This window comes from Takifugu rubripes, chromosome 15 (assembly GCF_901000725.2).
Source record: "Takifugu rubripes chromosome 15, fTakRub1.2, whole genome shotgun sequence".
Taxonomy (NCBI): domain Eukaryota; kingdom Metazoa; phylum Chordata; class Actinopteri; order Tetraodontiformes; family Tetraodontidae; genus Takifugu; species Takifugu rubripes.
This window is the reverse complement of record NC_042299.1, coordinates 15,519,543-15,540,658: the sequence shown is the minus strand read 5'-3', so window position 1 is coordinate 15,540,658 and position 21,116 is coordinate 15,519,543. Positions and strand designations below refer to the sequence as shown.

The 21,116-nt window shown below is 45.3% G+C and overlaps 1 protein-coding gene across 8 annotated transcripts in view; it reads left to right on the top strand.

The window, feature by feature from the left end:
• Window positions 1-21,116, top strand: part of fat3b (FAT atypical cadherin 3b) — a 49,984-nt gene that overhangs the window by 808 nt on the left and 28,060 nt on the right. For all 8 annotated transcript variants that reach the window (XM_029848219.1, XM_029848218.1, XM_029848217.1 and 5 more), the window contains 10 exons: window positions 276-3,253; window positions 3,351-3,485; window positions 3,582-3,783; window positions 7,936-8,054; window positions 9,171-9,369; window positions 15,791-15,852; window positions 16,773-17,087; window positions 18,016-18,226; window positions 19,108-19,179; window positions 20,674-20,810. In XM_029848219.1, the coding sequence (XP_029704079.1) occupies window positions 293-3,253; window positions 3,351-3,485; window positions 3,582-3,783; window positions 7,936-8,054; window positions 9,171-9,369; window positions 15,791-15,852; window positions 16,773-17,087; window positions 18,016-18,226; window positions 19,108-19,179; window positions 20,674-20,810 (4,413 nt within the window). In that variant the 5' untranslated portion in view covers window positions 276-292. The remainder of the gene's footprint in view (window positions 1-275; window positions 3,254-3,350; window positions 3,486-3,581; window positions 3,784-7,935; window positions 8,055-9,170; window positions 9,370-15,790; window positions 15,853-16,772; window positions 17,088-18,015; window positions 18,227-19,107; window positions 19,180-20,673; window positions 20,811-21,116) is intronic.

Sequence of the window (21,116 nt, the reverse complement as noted above, 5' to 3'; positions counted from 1 at the left end):
GTTTAATTGATGCTGAGATGTGTTTTATGGAGTTGTGTGAGCTTTCATCTGGTTCGTTTAACTATATACAGTCGCCTGTTTGAGCCTTTTGAGCTCACAATTCAGTGAGTGCAACACCCAATATGCCATCAGATCCCCGGAAGGACCAAGCCGTACCCCTGAAATGAGCTTTTAAATTTCTGGCTGTTGTTTTGTAACCCTCTGTCAAATGTTTCAGCATGCAGAAAGAATGTTTTTAACTCGGTCTCTTTTTCTGTTGCTCTTTACCAATATAGGATGACTCGATGGTGGAATGGTGATGCCTAATCGTTGGGGAAATATGATTCCTCTGCCCATCCCCACTTGTCATTTTCATTTTTTTTCCATCTACGTCCTCCACTGTTTGCTCCCAACACATGCCCAGTTCCTGACAGAACCTCGGGCGGGACAAGGCCTTTTGCTCTTCACCCAGCCCGACTACAATGTGTCCATCTTGGAGAACGCCGCTCCAAGGACTTACGCCAGATGCGATGTAAAAATGGGCATCAACCTTGCCCCTCCCCGAACTTTAGAAATAAAATATTCCATTCAAACTGGAGATAGTGAGGGACTCTTCATGGCTGAAGGGTTTGTAATGGGGGATTTCTGTTTCCTCCGTTTACGCACAAACGGAGCCAGCGGTGCCGTATTGAATCGGGAAGTACAAGACAGTTACACATTGACAATAAAAGCCTCCGCTCAGAGAGGTCTAGAGGCCTTGGCCACTGTTTATATCAGAGTTTTGGATACCAATGATCTCCGTCCACTCTTCTCCCCAACCTCTTATTCATTTGTTGTTCCTGAGAGCGCCCCCCTCGGTGCCAGCGTTGGACGGGTAACGGCCACAGACGCTGACATGGGCTCTAATGGGGAATTCTACTATTTCTTTAAGAACAGAGTTAATCTCTTTGCCGTGCATCCCACCAGCGGGGTCATCACTCTGACAGGTAGACCCAGGATGGACAAACAGGACCGCTTTGAGTTGGAGGTGCAGGTGGTTGACAGAGGCATGAAACTCTATGGAAACAACGGCATTAGCAGCACCGCTAAGCTGCTCTTAACCGTGCAGCGAGTGAATCAGTTTCCCCCCGTTCTCAGTGCCGTGGCCGTGGTCCCTTCAGTGTCGAGCAAGGACGCAGTCTACGCCATAGTGACCGTAGAGGACCGAGACGAAGGAGTATCCGGGGACATCGAGTGGGTGTCGATCACTGAAGGTGATCCATTTGAACAGTTTGTGGTGGATCGCTCCCCTCTTGGAAATGAGTACAGTGTCAAAACATCTGATCTGGTCGACTGGGACAGCTTTCCGTATGGATGCAACCTAACGTTACAAGCTAAGGACAGGGGTATACCCCCTAGGTTTTCCAACACCCAAGTAGTTCAGCTGTTGGTTACAAAGCCAGTCCCAGTGTTGGCGAAATTTGAAAAAGATGTTTATGTATTTAAGTTGAGTGAAATTGCTCCCCCGGGCACTATTGTAGAGGTGGTGAAAATCTCTCCACCCCCTCCGAGTGTCAATTACAGCCTCTCAGATCAAAAGTGCTTTGATATAAACCCTCTGACAGGAGTTATTATGACCAACCGTCACCTGACGAGGATGTCTCAGGATTTCATGGAAATGGAGGTGGTGGATATTATTAGTCAGCAGCGGGCAACGATCCAGATCACCATAGAGGATGCTAACGACAACTCACCGGCTTTCAACAAGCCCTTCTATGATATTTCGATCAATGAGAGCTTACCTCTAGGCACAGTTGTCCTTGTGGCGTCTGCCACCGACAGTGATAAAGGAGAAAACGGGTTTGTAACTCACACAATAGCTGGTGAAATGTCTCTCCCATTCTCCATAGACCAGAACACCGGGGAGATAAGGATCACTCAAGATCTGGACTTTGAATCTTCCGATGATATCTATTCTTTTGCAGTTCGTGCTTCAGACTGGGGAGCTCCCTACAGAAGGGAGAGTGAGGTTAATGTCACCATCCGCCTCATAAATGTTAATGACAATCCACCTCTTCTGGAGATGGTCTCTTGCAAGGGAATGATAAGCCGTGACTTTCCCGTCACCCAGACAATTGTCACCTTGTCAGCGGTGGATATAGATGAGCTGGGTATGGTGAGGTACAAGGTTGTGTCTGGGAATGAGCTGGACTATTTTGACTTGAATCCTGAGACGGGGACATTGTCATTGAAAAGATCTCTAGAGGAAGCGAGTTTGAAAAATGGGCTGTTCAATCTGAAAATTGCTGCAACAGACGGAGAGTTGTTCTCCGAACCGACATACGTGAACGTGTCTGTGGTGAGGGGGAGGATGCCACCCATGGGGTTCAACTGCAAGGAAACAAGGGTGGCTCAGATGTTGGCTGAAAAAATGCTCTCAAAAGCATCTGCCATGGCTAGAGCAAGACCAGATGAGATCTTTACAGACATTTTCTCTATCAATAAACAAGCTCCGCAGTTTGAGGCCTTACCCACTAGCATATTGGTCAGAGAAGATCTTCCTGTTGGCGGGAGTGTGTTTGAGGTGAGGGCAAGAGATGGCGACGCAGGCTTTAACGGTCGTGTCCTCTTTTCTATATCTGACGGTAACAAAGGAAACTCCTTCAATATCAACATGGAGAATGGGTTGATCACTGTATTCCAGCAACTAGACCGGGAACGATTGGATCGTTACTTCCTAAATATCACCATCTATGACCAGGGCATTCCCCAGATGTCCAGTTGGAGACTCCTGACTGTGATCATTGAAGACACAAATGACAACGACCCCCAGTTTTATCAGGACAGCTTCTCTGCTCTCGTTTTGGAAAACGCTGCTATCGGTCTGGAAGTTATTTCCATCAGCGCCTTTGACAGGGACATGGGTCAAAACGGGCAGCTCTCCTACAGGATGCAAACCAACGTCCCGCAGTTCGGCATTGACAGTGAAACGGGAAGTGTTTTTGTAGCCAGCCACTTGGACAGAGAGACCACACCGATGTTCACGCTGAAGATCGAAGTCAGGGACAAAGCGGAACGAGGCACTCGAAGGTCATCTGTCACCACCCTCAGTATAATCATAGACGATGTCAATGACTGTGCGCCAGCTTTCATACCCAACAGCTATGGTGCCCGGGTGCCAGAGGATCTACCTCCAGGGGCTGTTATTACCTGGGTTCAGGCTCAAGACCCAGACATCGGCCCTAGTGGACAGGTTCGATATGCCTTGATGAATGACTTCAATAGTACCTTTGAGGTAGGTGAAGTCAGAGTTGTCTGCATAAACTGTTGCATATGCTGATGTTCGCTTTTCTGGCAGTTTGTGATGAATAGGCTTCTAATGCTTTGAACAGATCGATGCTGTAAGTGGAGTCTTGAGGCTCAGGAAGGAACTGGACTTTGAGAAACAACAGTTTTTCAACCTGACAGTAATTGCTGAGGACAGAGGAGTGCCCAGTTTCATCAGTCAAACATTTGTGGAGGTGGAGGTGCGTACTAAAGTGATCACGGTAGCCAAAGTCAACAGCAACCAACATACTGTATATCAGCCTACACTGAATATAGTCATTATGGAACTTTTTTAGGTGGTGGATGTTAACGAGAATTTGTACGCGCCCTATTTCCCCGACTTTGCCATGAGAGGATCTGTGAAGGAGAATTCTCGCGCAGGCACAAGTGTCCTGACAGTCAGCGCTAAAGATGACGACAAAGGGCGAGATGGTGCGCTGAGATACTCAATCAAGGGCGGGAACGGGCTCGGAACCTTCACCATTGATGAAGACACAGGTGCGATAACATTTAATTAGGATAATACATGCCCTCTCTGCAATTTCAGCCGCCGTGTCGCCGCTCTTTTTTTTTTCAATATTTCTAGCCTTTTTTGTTTTTTTAAACTGTAATTAGAAATGTTGCATTGTTTTTAAGTTTTAAGGATGAGAGGAGACGCTCAGGTCCAGTCAGGCTCTCATGTGGGAGCCGTACATTCATTATCATAATGAGGACAGCATGACAGGAACACTCTCCGGGCCTCAGGCCGCTCAGCGCGGCCGAACCCCCCCGTTGCATGCATAACATTGATCAAGGCTGCAGCCCCTTTCTAGGAGTCGGGAAATCACTGTGACTTATTTAAGGAGGTCTGACCTAAAAAAACGCCTGTTGATGCCTGCAACTGTCAAGTCACGGTGGAAACCATGTTGATCCGCAGTCGACCCTGCAAAAAGTGAAAATACGATGGACAGAACTGTATGAACGAGCCTTAGTAAACATCAGGGACTTCACTGATTTACACCTCCTACAGTGTAACACAGTTTGTCTGTTTTATGAGTAAAACCCAGTTATTTTTTTTACAGAGATCAATTAAAACAATAGATGACTAAAGCAGTAAAAAGTGACAGAACATTGCCTGGAAGGGCATCACAGCTCTGGTCAAGCGAGAGGAAAGATCTGGTCAGAAAAGGAGAACGTGAGGTGGAAGCTCTGGGAAAAAAAAAAAAACAAGGCGAGGAGTTAATGCCAGAGAAGCAGAGGTAAACAACCCATCCAAGAGGGGCTTCTAATGGACCCACCCAAGTCTCTGCCAGTGGTGTCAGTCCTGGAAGGCAGGAAGGGAGAAAGCAGGACGTCCTGGGCCCACTGAAATCGATTACAGACACCTCCTTGAATAAGAAATAGGCAGCATCCATGAAGGGATTCAACAGTTTGGGAAGAAGAGGTACCAGGATGTTAGCTGTCCCACACCTATGAATGTCTGCCTGCACATGATGTCAGCAGTGCAAGATGGCAGATCCTAGACTTCAGCTCTGTAGGTCCAGAGGAAGTGGAAACGTGGCATCATTGTAATTTAACGGCACTCGCTGTGTGGAGCAGCCACTCTGATTAAGGGTCTGATTAAGGGGCAAAGCCTCCAGCTAGTCTTCCCCCTTGGTTTATTCTTTCCAGGAAAGGTAGACAAATTTAGCAGTCTAGATACTGGAGCCTTCACATGTTCATCATCACTGTCCTATTTTATGTTTTAATACATTTTAATAGATATAAAGCATTTGCTCATTTCAGTTTGGATTTGAAGTCCTAAGTATATAAACTATTTGCTATTATGCTTTGTTGGCCTCTGGAAATGAAGTAATTTAGCCAGTAATTTATTTTGGCATGTAATTATAGGGAATACACTTCACAATACTGTTGCTTTTCTCTTCGCACTGGTCCCTACTGTAAATGACTCGCACTGGATGCCTGTATTGACCTTTAACTAGGCTAATTAGTATTGACTGAAACCGAGAGAGAAACAGATGGTCAAATGAAGAGAATGCCTCTTCTCTCTGTACCACTGTACCTGATGTTTGACCCAGGCTCGTGCACACAAGTGTACACTGCCTACTCATCCTAACACAGATCTACACAACAGGCTGTGCTAAAACCTCAGCGAGGAGCCTCAGAGCCGCTGAGGAGACTTGTGCCGAGTGCCGATTTTCCAGGGGAAATCAGAGTGCTTGTTAGAGCAGAAAGGAATATAAGTGAAGTGAAGGGTGGAAGGGAGAGGATGCAGGGGAGTCTGGAATCTTTCAAAAAGAGTCAGAAGGAAATACAGCTCTCTTCCTCTCAAGCCACTTATGATGGGATTTTTTTTTGTGATGTTCCTCTTTTTTCCTATGAAGCTGTGAGATGATCACCACATGGCAAATATTCCCCCTCATCAAGTGGTTCAGTTTCTTGTAGGTTAGTGCAAGTCAAGCGTGGACAGAATAGTGCCACTGTGTCCCTCCTGCCCCCCCTCCCGTGTGTTTAGCTGCCATGTTGAGTAGCTTTGCTGTGACTGCTTGTCAATCTGCAGCACGCACTCCCAAATCTAAGCATGACAGACTGTCAAAGGGACTGAAAAGGACAGAGAGGAGGGGATAAAGTTTAAGGAATGTATGTTTTTTTTATACGAGATGCTCTTGCTGGCCTGGCCCAGCGCACGTCAGCCCTGCTGGCTGTCCTGAACTCGGCTCGCATGAACTAGCTGCTCCCAAAGTAAAGCAGCCAGTGTTGGGAGCAAAGCGCGTGCAGATGGTGTGTGATCTTCTCCAGCTTAGATTTCTAGCTCTGCTGTATTTTAAAGAAAAATCTGTATTCTTGCCGTGGGTTAGGCAGAAAGCAAACCCTGCAGTTTCCTATTGGGCAGCTGTTGGGAGCCTGTGCTCCTGATAGAGCTGTTTTTAATTTACAAGAACATGCATGTTCAACAGCTTTTATGTAGGTGGTTGTGTGTCTTTCTTATCCGCTGCAGAGACATTTCATCAGGAACTAGTCATTTATGGGACAGGATGGGGTTTATTTAGATAACCACATGATTCTTTTATCAGGAGTGGAGAAATTGAACTGACTTGACAGATGATATAAACCTAATCATACTGTTAACTCCGAGATTAGACAGGATCCTCTGACCTTTCAGTTGTGTTTTCAATCTTTGAAGTGTGTTATTTGTGGTGAGAATGGATGCTGTCAGGTCTGATTTAGGTAGAGTTTACTGAGGAGTGCCTGTCGGTCTTAAAGTTCAAAGAGCTTTTGAAACAGCCCGCTCCGTGCTCCTCTCTGCTCTCTGCCGAGCTATCTCGCAAAGATGAGATGAGGTTTGAAAAGGACACGGTCAAGGACAGGAGGTCGACGATGCGTTTCAGCAAACACTCTCACAATGCATCGTGTGCATCCTGCTTTGTCGTAATCTGACAAACACACATTCCTGATGAGGTCGCACCTTCGCAGGGTGGGAGTCCAGCACATAAAAGGGCTTATTGGAGCTGATTTGTATGCACGTATGGCCGTCATGTGCACGTGGAGGATGCACGAGTGTAGACCCAGCAGCAGCTGTCTGCAGCGCAGCGCCAAAGTTTACAGAGCATTTTTACTTTGTTAGATCTTTTTACATTTAGACAGATGAGAGAATACTTGATTGTTTTTGTTTTTTTAAATCTGAACATTAGACATAAAATACTGTATCATTGCAAATGATCAAAAATATATTTCCTGGTACCATTCAGGGGAAAAAACATCAATGAAACTACGTCAGTGCTGCAGGACGTTTGATGTTCAACACCTACAAATGTAACTGTGTGTGTCTCCGGCTTTGTGTAGTTGTAGTTTTTAATGACAATGGGGGAAGAAAGCCTCATATTATGCCTACGATCTGCTGTGGGGATGACTAAATAATGTCTTTATTTAACAAGAAATGTATCAATATACCATATATAATTGTTTTACATTGTATTAATGTTCATTTTCAGTGCCAAGTTACTCTTATTGAAGGCAAAATACTTCAAGTGTATGTGACATTGAGTTTAAATAAGTGCTTTTTGAAGTGTGTATTAACATGTTTTTTCTCTAGTTTGGATAAATGAAAGTGACAGTTGTGATCTCACAACATTGTGCGTTAGTGCTTCTGGCGGTGTTTGGTGTCGTGCCGTCAACGAAGCACGTGCGACAAATTTATATTTATATTTCTGAAAAAGTGAAAGAAAGAAATGGAGAGACTCTGTCATCTATTGTGTTTTCTTCATCTCCAAGAGGTCACCAGAGCTGTCAGCTCCTCATCTTCCTCAAGGCCACAAAACACACCAGTCGATGTGTGTCTGCCTGAGCGGGGCAGGTCAGGGTACGTTTTGGCACTGAGCGATTTGCAGCCAGAGCAGTTTGGTCAGCTGTGATTAGCCGTGAAGAAGCTGAAACGTTGAAGGTGACTATAGCGGCGCCGCTCGTGCCCGTGAATGTCACTGACGCAGAGACGCAACGTTTACTGCTAATGTCCGTCTTTGCCTCCCAGAACTCAGTATTCAAAGGCGCGCCTATATTTTAGGGTTGTATCATGGATGATGACCCTGAAACTGGTCCCATCACACACACACACACACACACACCCATAATGCTATTTAATGGCCACGTTACGCTCTTTCCCTTCGTCAACAGGGGTGATTTACACTGCTGGTATTTTGGACTGTGAGAGCAAAGACGCATATTGGCTCACCGTCTACGCTACAGACAGAGGGGTCACGCCACTGTCTGCTTCAGTTGAAGTCTTCATTCAGGTACCTGCACTCCAGCACACACACACACACACACACACACACACACACACACACACACACACACACTAGGCTAAACATACGCTTGTGTGGTAAAGAAATGCTGTCCCCAGCAAAAATGTTAAAGTCTCCCCTGTAAATTGTGTTTCTACTTTTATATACAGTTTAATATGCTCTATTTTAAAGGTTTATCCATATAAGTGTGCTTAGAGCGTGACACTTTTCTGATGTTTTATGGTGTTTTTACATGTTTATAATTTGATTACTGGCAAAAAACTTTAAAATTAACTATGTGACTCAAAACTAGATATTTCTATGTAGCCTGAAATAAAACTGTACCACAATTCCTCCAAATGATGCATTATTTAAAATATTTTGCGACAATAATGAAGCAACTTGTGGCATGACTCACTGAGAGCTCAGACAAACTATCTTTTATGTTCTAATGTTCTACACTTTCTGTGTATGAAACAGCACAATAATTGTGCTGCTGAGGCTGACGGTGCTGTCGTGGATTATGAGCAAAAGATCCCCAGCGGAGGGAATTCTTCGCCTGGTTTTCCCTCTCATTTGACACTAATACATAAATGCATAACATAAATAAATAAACTTGTTTTTTCTTGCTCCGGGACGTTCAGCTGTCAATGTGTGACGGGGTCTTTTACCTCTTCATCATGGACAAAAGTAGGCTGAGAAATCAGGCCCAGGTGCTCCTTCCCCCCGTCCTCCGGCCAACATGTTGCACCTGGTGTTTGGCATAAATTTTCCGGATCGATGCTGTATGGAAATTACTCGCTCGTGCATTTCAAGTCTGACATCACCCCCCCCCCCCATGTTCCATTCCACAAGGTTTTCATTTTAAAGTGACTGAAATCTGCAAATTGATTTCCCTCTCAGCTGTCCAGCATTTAGAATGATTTATTAATAACATATTACTTGGCTACAAATCAGAAGAAATGAAGGAACTATCATTTAAACATTAGATGTTTTTTAATAAATTGAGATGTATGTGAGCTTTTATTTCAAATTTATATAACAGAAATGTCAAGTGCTATTTTTGGCATGTTCCCTTCCTCCTGTGTTCTCCCCTCTTCTTTATCTTCTCTCTGCCTCTCTTAGGTGGAGGATGTCAACGATAACGCTCCTCTCACCTCGGACCCCATCTACCACCCAGTTGTCATGGAGAACTCGCCAAAGGATGTGTCAGTCATCCGTATCCAAGCGCAGGACCCTGATCTCACCTCCACTCCCAGCCGCCTGAGTTATCGCATCACTGCTGGCAACCCGCAGAATTTCTTCTCTATCAACCCAAGAACAGGTGAGCGTTGCAGTCCAACACACCTTTAGCAGCGTTTCATCCGTCTGCTGGTGGAAGAAGGGTTTTTGCAACACAAATGAGGAAAATAGCTTAGAAGTTTGGATTTTGGAACTTGTTTCTTCAAAATAAAACACGGGTAAAGGTGACTTTCTTAAAGTGTTTTGTGAAAATACCAGCATATCGATGCAATTGTGCCTGAAATATCAAGATTTTCTAGAGGTTCCATCTGCATCCAGAGAACAACCCTGGCCTAAAGTTTTGAGGCTTTTCCAGGGGAAAGTTTGAAACTTGTTTTTAAATGGTTTTTGAGAACTAAAATTATGTCCCAAATAATTAAGTGTAACGAGTGTTTTAGTGAAGACTACAGGCACATTTAGCTCCAAACGAGTCTGAATCAAGCAGCTGATCAAAAGCTGTGACCTCTACGTTGCTGCTGCAGCCTGTCCCGTACGACTCCATTTCTCTTTCACCGGGCCTGTATGAAAATGCTTTTACATTTCACGATCATGGATGCGTAATATTGACAGTGAGAGAACCTATTTGAGCTGAAGCAGGGTGAAAAGGCTAATATTGATCCCAGTAAGGGACAGACCAGTCTTCACGCACCCATTAACATTATTAACTTCTCCTCGCCCTCACTTCAAGCGTTGAGATATCTTTAATCCGGTGCATGCAAGCTCTTAATACTTGTGATTATATATTTCTGTGTGTGTCTGTGATGGACAGAGGGAGAATCTGTGCAGCAATTTAATCAATTTATTGACTGGTTAGAGCTGTTTTAGTGAAGGACAGAGATGAAGCTGCTTTGTGTGCATTCACATGTGCTGATGCCTCAGTGTGAACCATGAAACACACTCAACAGCTGTATAAAAACAGCACGTGTGTGTGTGTGTGTGTGTGTGTGTGTGTGTGTGTGCATGTGGGCGAATTTCCACCATCTGAGCCCAGACGTCTGCCTTTGCAATCCCTCAGGTTATTTTGCCATCTTTCATTCAATAATTCCAAACAAACAGAATTCCCACTGATCAATACTTTGCTTACACTGGAAGATGTAATTATACTTTATATGTAACTATAATTTATACGTACATATCCTTTATATGTAACTATAATTTATATGTATCTATCCTTTATATGTACCTATCCTTTATATGTACCTATCCTTTATATGTAACTATCCCTTATATGTACCTATCATTTAACTGTGCAATAGATTCTTTTTGCTTGACAGTATTTCTGATGCTTCCTGACGTTCCTGCTTTATTTCACACTGATACTGACACTGTCAGTCTATCAGGCTGGTTGGAAAACGGCTGATTGAGAGATCCATTCATCAATCGCTTGACACTGTTTACCCAGGCAACGATGTTTATGTGCCACTCGGATTCATCAGAAAGATGAAAACCTGTCTGGCTCAGTTCCTCACGAGGCAGCCGTCAGTTATGCAAGCGGTTAACCTATTAGTATCTGCTTGAAGTTTTGAGAGGTTTCCCCCCCTTAAATCTGGGCTCAGCTTGACTCAGGCTAATGCATTTTTTAAGTTTACTCTGGAAACGTCAGTTTGATGAGTTTGAGGAACTGCAACAATTCCCTAAATGTATTGAAGCACAACTTCGCATGAGTGTGTAAAATGTGCTTTGACAGCTCGCAGGACTGCAGATGTGTGACGGAAGCCTGCCTCCTGGGGGGAAAGGGTGACTACACAGCAGCTGAGTGTTGACACAGAATGCACTTTTATTAAAAACCCTGTTGAGATCCACAACAGTCACTTGCTAAATTAATTCTTTTTTTTTTATTGGAGTTGTGGATTAGTGACCCAGCAGTAATTAGCATTTCGGGATCCACCCATCATTGATAAAATACCTCAAGGAAGAATAAACCACCAGCATCTTATGTTGACAGACCCGGGAATGGAGCTAACAATCATCACAAAATCTAGCACCTACAGTGGAAGGACCGCCCAGACTGGCAGAACTGTCTTATAGTCCATCAGGGCTGAAAGAGAGCTTAGAGCCTCCAGCATTCCCCAGCTCAGCGCCCAGCCAGCTGCAACCTGCAACAGAGAGGAAAATCGAAGGCAGGAAGCCCCACATCCTGTGGCCCAAATACAGCAAGAAGAATGAGCAGGAGACCATTGATGCAGACCTGGTCATCCTCCTAGAAAACCCGAAGGGTCCTGTTGAAGACTATTAAGTGACCTGAAGTCCTCAAGGGTGTTGACAGGTTGGTGGAAGAATGAAGGCTACGGAGAAAGAAGTGGAAGAAGGCTACAGGCATGGAAAGATATAGATGGCTGATCTCCAAGCTTCAAAGCATATGCAAAGTTGAGAAGAGCAGAGCACCTCAGAGGAAGGGCCAGACAAGGAACCACTTCTATCTACATATTTGACCAGGAAAAGAGTAGAGAAAAGGGAAAATAGCCCCAAAAAGTCAATAAACATCCTGGCAGAGCACCTGAGGAAGACCTACTTTGATGAGGAGAAGCAGAAGCACGAGGCAGTCACCATCCCTAAAGACGTGCCGTCAATTCATGGAGGTGGCACTGCAGAAGGGAGCAATACCAAAAGCATGGAGAGCAGGACACATCCTTATCCCTAAAGAGAAGGACCTCATCCATCAGCCACTTTCATCAGATGAGATGACTGTCAAGGAGCGATCTTCTCCAGTGTCTCAGGGAACAACTTTATTGATGCATCAGTGCAGAAGGCCAAGGTCCAGAGTTTCTCAGGATGTCTGGAGCATCATCTGGCTCCAGATACAGACTGCCATGAAGGAACAGAGAGACCACGTGTGGGTTTCTTAGACCTTGCCAATGCCTTTGGTTTAGTCCCTCTCAAAATCTTGTAGATGGCCTTCAACTACTTTAGCCTGTCAACCCACATCCCAGACTTGATCAAGAGCTACTTTCAGGATCTCCAACACCCGATACCAAAACCACTGCCTGGCCAAATCTGGACATGGGCATCATCGCAGGCTGCGCCATTCACAATGGAATGGCTGCACAATGGAAGCAGTCATATGTTCCATAGACGTAGCAGAAGCCCAACGACAGCGCTGGATGAGGTTGGAGGGTGTTGAGACTCACATGGCGTCTCACGTGGATTCAGTTTCATGAATGAATTTAGCCAGAGACTGGCAGATGTGAGTGGACCTCCATCAGAGGCTTCCCCTCAGAGGGTGGCATCAGGGGACACGCTCACAAGCCATCAAAGATCTGAACAACACCGTGGAGAAGATGAGCCATTGGCTGTGGTGAGGAGGAGCAGCTATCTGTGGGACACACGCCCAGGCTTGACCAACCCGTGGAGGGCCTACCTCAGCAGATAAATAATTACCAAACCTTCAACAAACCCAATGCTTTCTGTTCTCCTCCTCGCTTTTGCCATGGAACCGCTACTCTAAATTCACTCCTAATTTGCTTAATTGAAGTTAGCCTGCGTGGCAAGCTCAAGGTGACACTCTAATATTCACGAGCACTGGAACGTGCGAGCAAGCCCGCGCGCCATTAGTCAATCCAGGGAATGTTGACTGCACTTTGGTTAAGCATCCAAAAATAATCCCACTTCAATGCAATGCTTCATTACCCTGAAAAAAACACAATGCTCCGTTCAAGAATTTACTGTAACCATTCGACTCAGACATGCACGCGGAGAGCATTTCTTCTTGTGCATGCTAATATTTGTGCACGTCTCTCTCCTTTTGTCTAAACATGCGTTTGCTTAGTGTATTATTTATATAAAAATTTGGGACAAGGCTGTGCAAATCATAAACATTTGATAGTGTAGTTAATGAAAAATCTGTTATAGTTGTGAGTCTGTGTGCAGAGTCCAGAAAACCCTTCCAAGTGTCTTGATTGCCCACGACGCCTCTCGACTCTTCCCCCCGTGCATGTGTGGAATAGCTGGGCAGCTCTGTGTCAATCAAGTTATTTCATTGAAATTAATGAGGAAACGGCTCTCTTTGATGCATTACTTGATCTGAGCAAACCTTTCGGACACGTCTTTTAGAAACACCCTGTTTGGCCGGTACTTATGAAGCCTCTCAGACTCCCAACCTCCCAACTGACCCGACATCTTTGACCCCCAGGGATAACTGTTGGTACGAGGTGTCCATGTTTTCCACATCATTTTCCACGTGCGGCTGCGGCGCTGCAGAGCATATAGAAGATTGATGACCACGTAAAGTGAAGAGCGAAGAGGGTTTAACTTTCACACCCTACAGCTCATTGGCTTTCAGTGAAGTCATGCTTGCTTGGCTCATAATTACGCTTAAGTGTTTTGTTCAGAAGGTCAGCGCGGCGGTGTGGTTGGAAGGCGACGTCAAAGCTCTGCTGTTACACGGGACAGGTTCGGAGGAGCTGCGGCACTTTAACCCGCAGAGATAAAACGCCATTTTTAAGATCGATTGAAGGAATGAGTCTCCAAGGTTAGCAAATAACTGTTTTAGTCCACAGAGGTGTAAGGCGGCACAGCGGTTTTCATACCCATTTCTTTCTCCTGATTTAAGAAATGATCCTAACCCCATCACCCGTTCCCTGTAAAAGCCTTAAATTAAAATCCTTTAATTAAAAGTCGACGTGACAGTCATTTTGTTTCTTGGTGGAGGCAGAAGAGTGCGAGACCATTTTTTAAATTTCTTGGCACCTCCGATGTGCTTATTTTTTTAATTCTCTGATGGTGAGTTACACCTTTAAAACAACTGAGCACATTCCTTTATTGTAACTTCCACTCTCAGACATTAAATGTTGCATAAATCATCCTAAAGTAAAGAATTGCTGAGTGCTTACAAGGCAGCAGGTAATTTATTCTTCGGTCTTCAGACAGCCAGCATTAAAAGTGTTCCTCACAATCAGCTCGTGCACTTTTGGGTTCCACCATTCCTTTTGAGTTCAGCCCTCCTCAGCGTCAAATTGTTCTGAGCAGCGATCTTGACAAGATATTCATCATCGGGAATTGAAAGTGCTCGTGGAGCCAGAGTCACAACAGTGTCTGGATCTCTCCTCTACTCATGTCCACACCAGGCGAGATGGGATTAATTTACTGCAGAGCTGCGCTCTGGCGGATTCTCTTTGCCTCCTCAATGGCAATATTTGCAGAAGGCACATCCACACCCACCTCTCTGTTCATACATTATTATTATTATATATAGAACTGTTCTATATTCTCTCATACATGGAGATGAATCCTGGGTTTCATGCTCAGCAGATCTAATAGTCAGAAGAGGGGAAAATAGCTTGAAGCCATCCTAGGGTCATGTAAGGCTCGTGCGCTTTCGTGCTTTTTCATTAATCATTTCTGAATTAATCACAGCCTTTTCGCTGAGAAATATTTTATTGAGTATTCATGACAGCAACAGGTTGGACCTAGAATATCTGCCTGATGCGAAGGAAAATGAGTCTTTTTTTCTTGAAATGGTTCATTTCTCCCTTCAACTCCTCAGATCTTCATCAGGGGATTAATATTTAATTTAAGGATATCATGTTGGAGAGCGGCTGCAAAAGTGTCTCGCTGTGGGAGATTCATAGACGGGAACATTTAGGGTGACAGTCATCGGAATACACCTAAGACTCGTGCCATATTCGCCACACGCTATACTCCCATGCTAGAAATAAATAACAGTCGCCCTTTTGAGATCGACCTTGTGGCTTTAGATTCTGACTATTTTCATATTGTTCTTCACCTCCCACTTCAGCAGAGAGGAGGGCTCGGTGTCATCAACTTCAAAGTCCTCCATTTCTAGCTCCCAGAGCTTCGCTCTTTGTGTTGTATTTCTTGGCTTTGCCCCACTAGCAGGTCTGTTATATCTCCCCTTCAGACGGATCCTCTTTTCCTGCAGAAACTTCAAACGCTCACTCAGCAATGCAGGCTCGGGCTCGCAACACTCGGCAGCAGCGCTGAACGTACGGATGTGTAGAACAACAGCTTCATTTCATCTCTGGCTTTTGTGGATATTTTGTCTTTCATTCACAGAGGCGATAATGAAAGCTGGAACGCAGTTCGATCCTCTGTTGTGTATCTGAAAGTCGCACCCTCTCCTCCAACTTTTCCGCACAAGCTCTTGCAAATTGCTGTCGAGTATTTTGAATTTTTAAAGTTCTCTGTATGAATTCAAGGCTCCAGGTTCGAATCCCCGGGGGCAGAGGCTGCATATTCTGCCTTTGTCCACGTGGGTTCCCTCTGGGTTCTCCGACTTCCTCCCACAGTCCACAGACATGCTTGTATGTGAGTGTCCAGGGCTTATCCAGGGTGTACCCCCGCCTCTCTTCTGGGGGCTCCACATGTTGAACTGATGTTGTGGACACTCATGGAGTCACAGTCTGCCTAATTAGGACGAAAACCTGAAGAACTCCTTTTTGATGAAAAGTTCTACCCACATAAAGTCCTAACTCTTTATAATCTGAAGTTTGTTGTGCTTCTTGCAGGTCTGATAACAACAACAACAAGAAAACTGGACAGAGAACAACAGGCAGAACACTTTCTGGAGGTACAGAAAAACCTCTCAAACCATTAAAAGGCTTTTTTTTATCCTGGAACATCCCGCGATTAACAGGGAGCAGCCCTGACACATCCTTAAAGGCTCCATAAACTGTGATGAATGGTTATAGTTTCGGGCCCCGCGTTAAAGATTGTTGAAATATAATCATTCATCACTGGTTATCTTCTTTTCTCAGGATGGGAAGAGGGAGCAGAGGAGTTGTCTGCCCAGCCTTTGATAAGCAGAGACACTGGGCGACGAGATAGCTCCGTGATTACCATTCCTCCTGCTCTGCATGCAGATGAACTTGATAATCAGAGATTCTTGACTTTAGAGACACGAGCCACCTTCACCTTCCACAGACTTTTCTTACAACTTATTAAATGCCGCCAAGTCCACAACCACTTTGTCCTTTGACAAAATGAGAAGAAATAACCTGCGGCTGACCCGCACCTCGGCAGTTTAATGTCCGTGTTCCCAGGCTCATTAACTTTTCGTGCTGCTTTCTTGAACAGCCAGACAATAGGGTGTGATGACAGCAGCAAAACTGTGGAAAAAAGCTTTTGTCTGCTGGAGTATCGTCTCACACCCACTCGTTTAAAGGAGGAAAGAGAGTCTGGTTGCACCATCCCATTTAAATGTGGGTCCACGTGTGCACCCACTGCTCCTCCCATCATCCATGCTATAATTGATAGTCCGCTGAGCATTCCAGCTGCCGGCCATGGTGTTCAGCTTTATCTGATCCGATTGATCAGCGATCAGACCTCTGCCTCTGCCTCCAGGAGATCGATAATACTAATACATTTCAGTCCCACGTGACACAGCAGCCATATGTCGGGGCCCACATTCGTGATAACACCCGCCTGGTCAACCGTGCGTTGGAGACAGAGTGATGGCTCGCTGTGGTTTTACAATCTTTGTGTCCTCAGGTCACAGTCATAGACGGTCCAGTGACCACGCGCCAGTCCACCGTGTGGGTGATAGTTCACGTGGAGGACGAGAACGACAACCCCCCCACCTTCCCCGAGGTCACCTACCGTATCAGCCTGACCGAACGAGACCGTAACAAACGCGGCGAACCCGTCTACCGTGTGTTCGCCTACGACCGCGATCTGGGAGCCAACGGCAACATAACCTACAGCATCATCGAGGGCAACGGAGACGAGAAGTTCATCATCGACCCAAGGACCGCTATGGTGTCATCAAAGAAGATGGTGACGGCAGGAAGTTCCGACATCCTCACTGTGAGTTACGCTTTGAGCTGAGTAAAACAACAATATGATCTGTATCCCTACAGTTAATGAGACCCCGGACTTAAGGAAGCACAGCAAACAGCTGTGTAGGAGCCGCTGCCAGGACGCGTTGGACCTGCAGGCTGGCGCTGGTTTGCAGCAATTAGAATACTAAAATTCTCCTGCGTTGTCTTTGATTTTGTATCCTTGCCAAGTCATATACTTTTTAATAATGAGTAAACATTTCCACAGTATTTCTTAACACAAGCCAAATGAGCCTGCCCACGTCTTGATGCGCTCGGTGCACCCTAATTTACTGTCGGGGTAGAGTAGCACACATAACGCTGCTACAAACGCGGGTTTGTGTGTCTAACTTTGTGAGGACTTTCAAAGACATAATTCAGGCCCTAATTCTAACCCCCACAACAAACTCCCAAACAAATGAAACCTAATGTGTCACTGTGTCGCATGAACACACGTATGCACAAATGTGTCGTTTTCTCACATTTATTTTCCATAATTATTGCAACCTGTGCAAATGTATTCATTGGAAATAAAACTGGGACAAGCGTTCCCTTAGACTGTGACGGGTGAGATCAGTTTTGAGGATGACAAAACTCTTATTTATGGCCAGGAGGTCGTTCACATCTGAGGAAATGTGTGCCGCTGTAGAGCAGATGGGCCCATAGATAGCCGATATGTATGCTTTGCAGATCTGTGCGCAGCAAAGAGGCCAGAATTCTAATATGTTCTTAGAGCTTTCTTGCCCTGAATACATATCAAAAACAGCCAGACTGAAGGTCAGTGCAGCCACGGCAAATCTTGTTATTCCCTTTTGTAGTTTGTCATTTTGCTTAAACTCTTAAAGGGATTGATCTGCTGTCTTTTGAGCGCGTCAGCAGACGCTGAGTGATTTCTCAATATTGCTCCCCCCCCTTAGATTAAAGCTGAGGACGGCGGTGATCCCCCATTGTGGACGACTGTCAAACTCCATGTAGAGTGGATTCGAAAACCCGTCCCTTCTCCCCTGCCGCTGCTCTTTACCCAGAGGTCCTACAACTTCTCTGTTCCCGAGACGGCTGCCGTGGCTCAGCCGGTGGGAGTGGTCGCCGTCACCCAGTCGACCACGCCCGTCTGGTTCAATATAATCGGTGAGAGCAGTTGTGCACTGACCCACCTGTACGCACAATGATGCATGAAAACGTGCTGTTTTTTCTAGAGACCACAGCAGAGAGAAGCTAAAATATCCACATCTCATCAGTTCCATTCGGAATCCCTCGTTAATGCCGTGGGAATTCCATCATTACTTCGACAAAAGCTGCGCTACGAAGGGAGTTTTGTCGCCTTTCCTGCGCCTCCACTATTTCTTATTTTTAAGACTCCTGCATCATTCTTTATCTTCACCCATGAACGTCACGTTTTCACCCAAATCTACGTTTGGGATGGCGATAAAGGTTGAGAGCTGTTTATCTGGACCTAAAAATCTCTCAATAAACAACACAGCACCTCCCTCACGGACACGCGGCTTTGATACAAAAGTCTAATGATGTTTGTGCTGCTGTCAGGTGTCGGGCCGCACTGTGAATGTGGAGCACACCTTCTCCTGCTGTTGTCGATAAGCTCAGTTTCTGCTCGTATTTTCAAGTTTTAATCTTTTTATTGATGCTGCACAGTCCAGTGGCACTGTTTTACTCCAGAGCCTCATTTTTATCACGTATGAGTGGACGTGATTAAATTGCCTGCAGATAAATTTTGACTTTTACGGATCTAATATAACTGTCGGCACGCTGGAATAAAAAGGTGGAACTTCTACTCTGGACCAGAATTGAATCTTCCTCCTCGCGTTAACTGTAATATGTATTACTTATTATCTGCTACTTCAGAGTTTATTAAATGCTTTGTCAACAAGTCAGATTACAGCCGGGGTGTGATGATTAAATGACTTGTTTTATAACAATCCTCTCTTTTAAACTGTAACCCACATTGGTAGACCTGGTTAGCAGGTAACTTACTGCCATCCTCTCCCCTCAAGGTGGACGACTGGCCAGAGAAATGTTCTACATCCCCCAGAATGCGTGTGGAAGGAACTGCTCTCTCGACACAGGTGTGGTCACAGCGCTCGTCCTCTAATGCCAGCAGAAGTAATTGAGGAACCCGAGGGAGCGCTCATTGATCTCAAGAAAAGATTGATGACTCCAAACAGAAACTTATTCTAAAATGTCTGCTCAGGATAGGTTTTTCTGTACATCTGTCACATTTATGCACATTTGTATTTTCTTTAACCTGTGTTATTCCTGCCAGAATGATTTGAGAGAATGTTTCTGTCCCTGCAGTAGAAGCTCTTGATAGTCGAGCTCAACAACGCTGATATTTCAAAGTGAAAGCGGCTCCAGATCAAAGTTCCTCTCCTAAGTCAACCCGATGTCTTGTGTCACATCGGATTAATGAGACGCTCTTTGGTGGCGGTAATGAGAATCATGGATTAATTGCCTCAGCTCGGCGAAGGTCAAGCGAACCCGCGGCCGCCTCGGCTCGCACCATCAGCCGGTCTGTTAATGTGATCGCTTACACGTACAGACCAGCTCAGCAGCTAACCGAGTAATTGCTAATGAAGTCAACTAACCTCTCATTTCGAAAGCTTTAGAATGGCCAGTTTTGCTAGCATCTCAGGCAGATCTGCATTCCACGTCGGGTCTTGTTTGTTTTTGTGTCAGCACGTTGAAGGAAGCCAGGCTAGCTCTAGCATAGCAGTTAGTGCTAAAGTAGGACATGAGCTTACATCACTTTCAAAGAACTACACTTTTTAGCAGACTTTGCTTTAGAGTTTTTAGAATACCGACGCATGAAGTCAGCACTTCCAATGTAAGAGAAATGAGTATGTATACAGTGTTTTAAACAGAACTTTGCTTCACTAAGGCCATTGAAATCATCGATGCAGGTTTTGAGGCACATCTATTATATAGAAAGAGGGACACGTTTGCTTTTGTTAGCAGATGTATAAATGTGTTTTCTCTTGGCACTGCGAGACTGTAGGATGATACTTGCCTACATCTCCTCTGTGAAAAGGAAACAAAAAGTGAATCCCTATGGTTTGCGCCAGCACGCATCAGTGGTCCTGCAAAAAAGAGAAATACTGCCCCATCAGTATTCATATGTTGAGGAGAGTTCGAGCTCCCGTAAATCTCAGGAGAGAAGCTGGAATGAGAGGAAGGATGGCCCTGAATACCTAACCTGTGTCAATCCTCCCGCTCGCTCTAATCAAACATTAAGACTCCAAACTGCACGCTCGCCGCCTGTGGAAAAGACCTGGTTGCAGATATGCGATCTCTGAGATGGGTTGTGTTTTGGTGTGATAAGACAGATGTTTTTTGTGGCAGCTAACAGCTCTCAAGCTGCCAAGTGGTTCTGGCGTAATGTAGCAATGAGTTTCGGTTCATTTTTTTCCCGCGGACCCTCCGGCTCTCCGTGCGGGCACCTGGCCAAAGCAATTACACAGTAATAACTTAGAGCACCTGACTTTTAGCGCACAAAGTGAATACTGATCACCCTGAGCTGAATCATGACTCTCCGTGCATGCGTGTATTTGCGTGCTTGCCAGGGAGCTTCGACATGCAGTTCGACCTTCAAGTGGGGGTGGGCACCCTAATTGTGGCCAAGCCCCTGGATGCGGAGGTGCAGTCTGTGTACAACATGACCGTGCAGGTGACGGATGGGACTAACTTTGCGACCACACAGGTACGCACGCACCAGCTCGCTCACACCTCCCCTCCTCACATCAAATTAAATGATTGTTTCTTCCTCCTAGGAGAGCTGTACATGCTCGGCATGCTTCCTCTCTACGCCTGCTCTCCCTTCTTGCTATAATTATCTCTTGCTGACGATGAAATGTGCCTTTTGTCACTGTGTCTTTGAGGTCGTTTGCGTTCCCGCCGCCTTGTCTGGCCTGTTAAATCTTGTGAGAGAAATCATCGATACGAGAGGCTTAAGATGATTCCAGGCAAATCGAATGTGGAGGTTTTTTGGTTTAGATGCACAAAATGC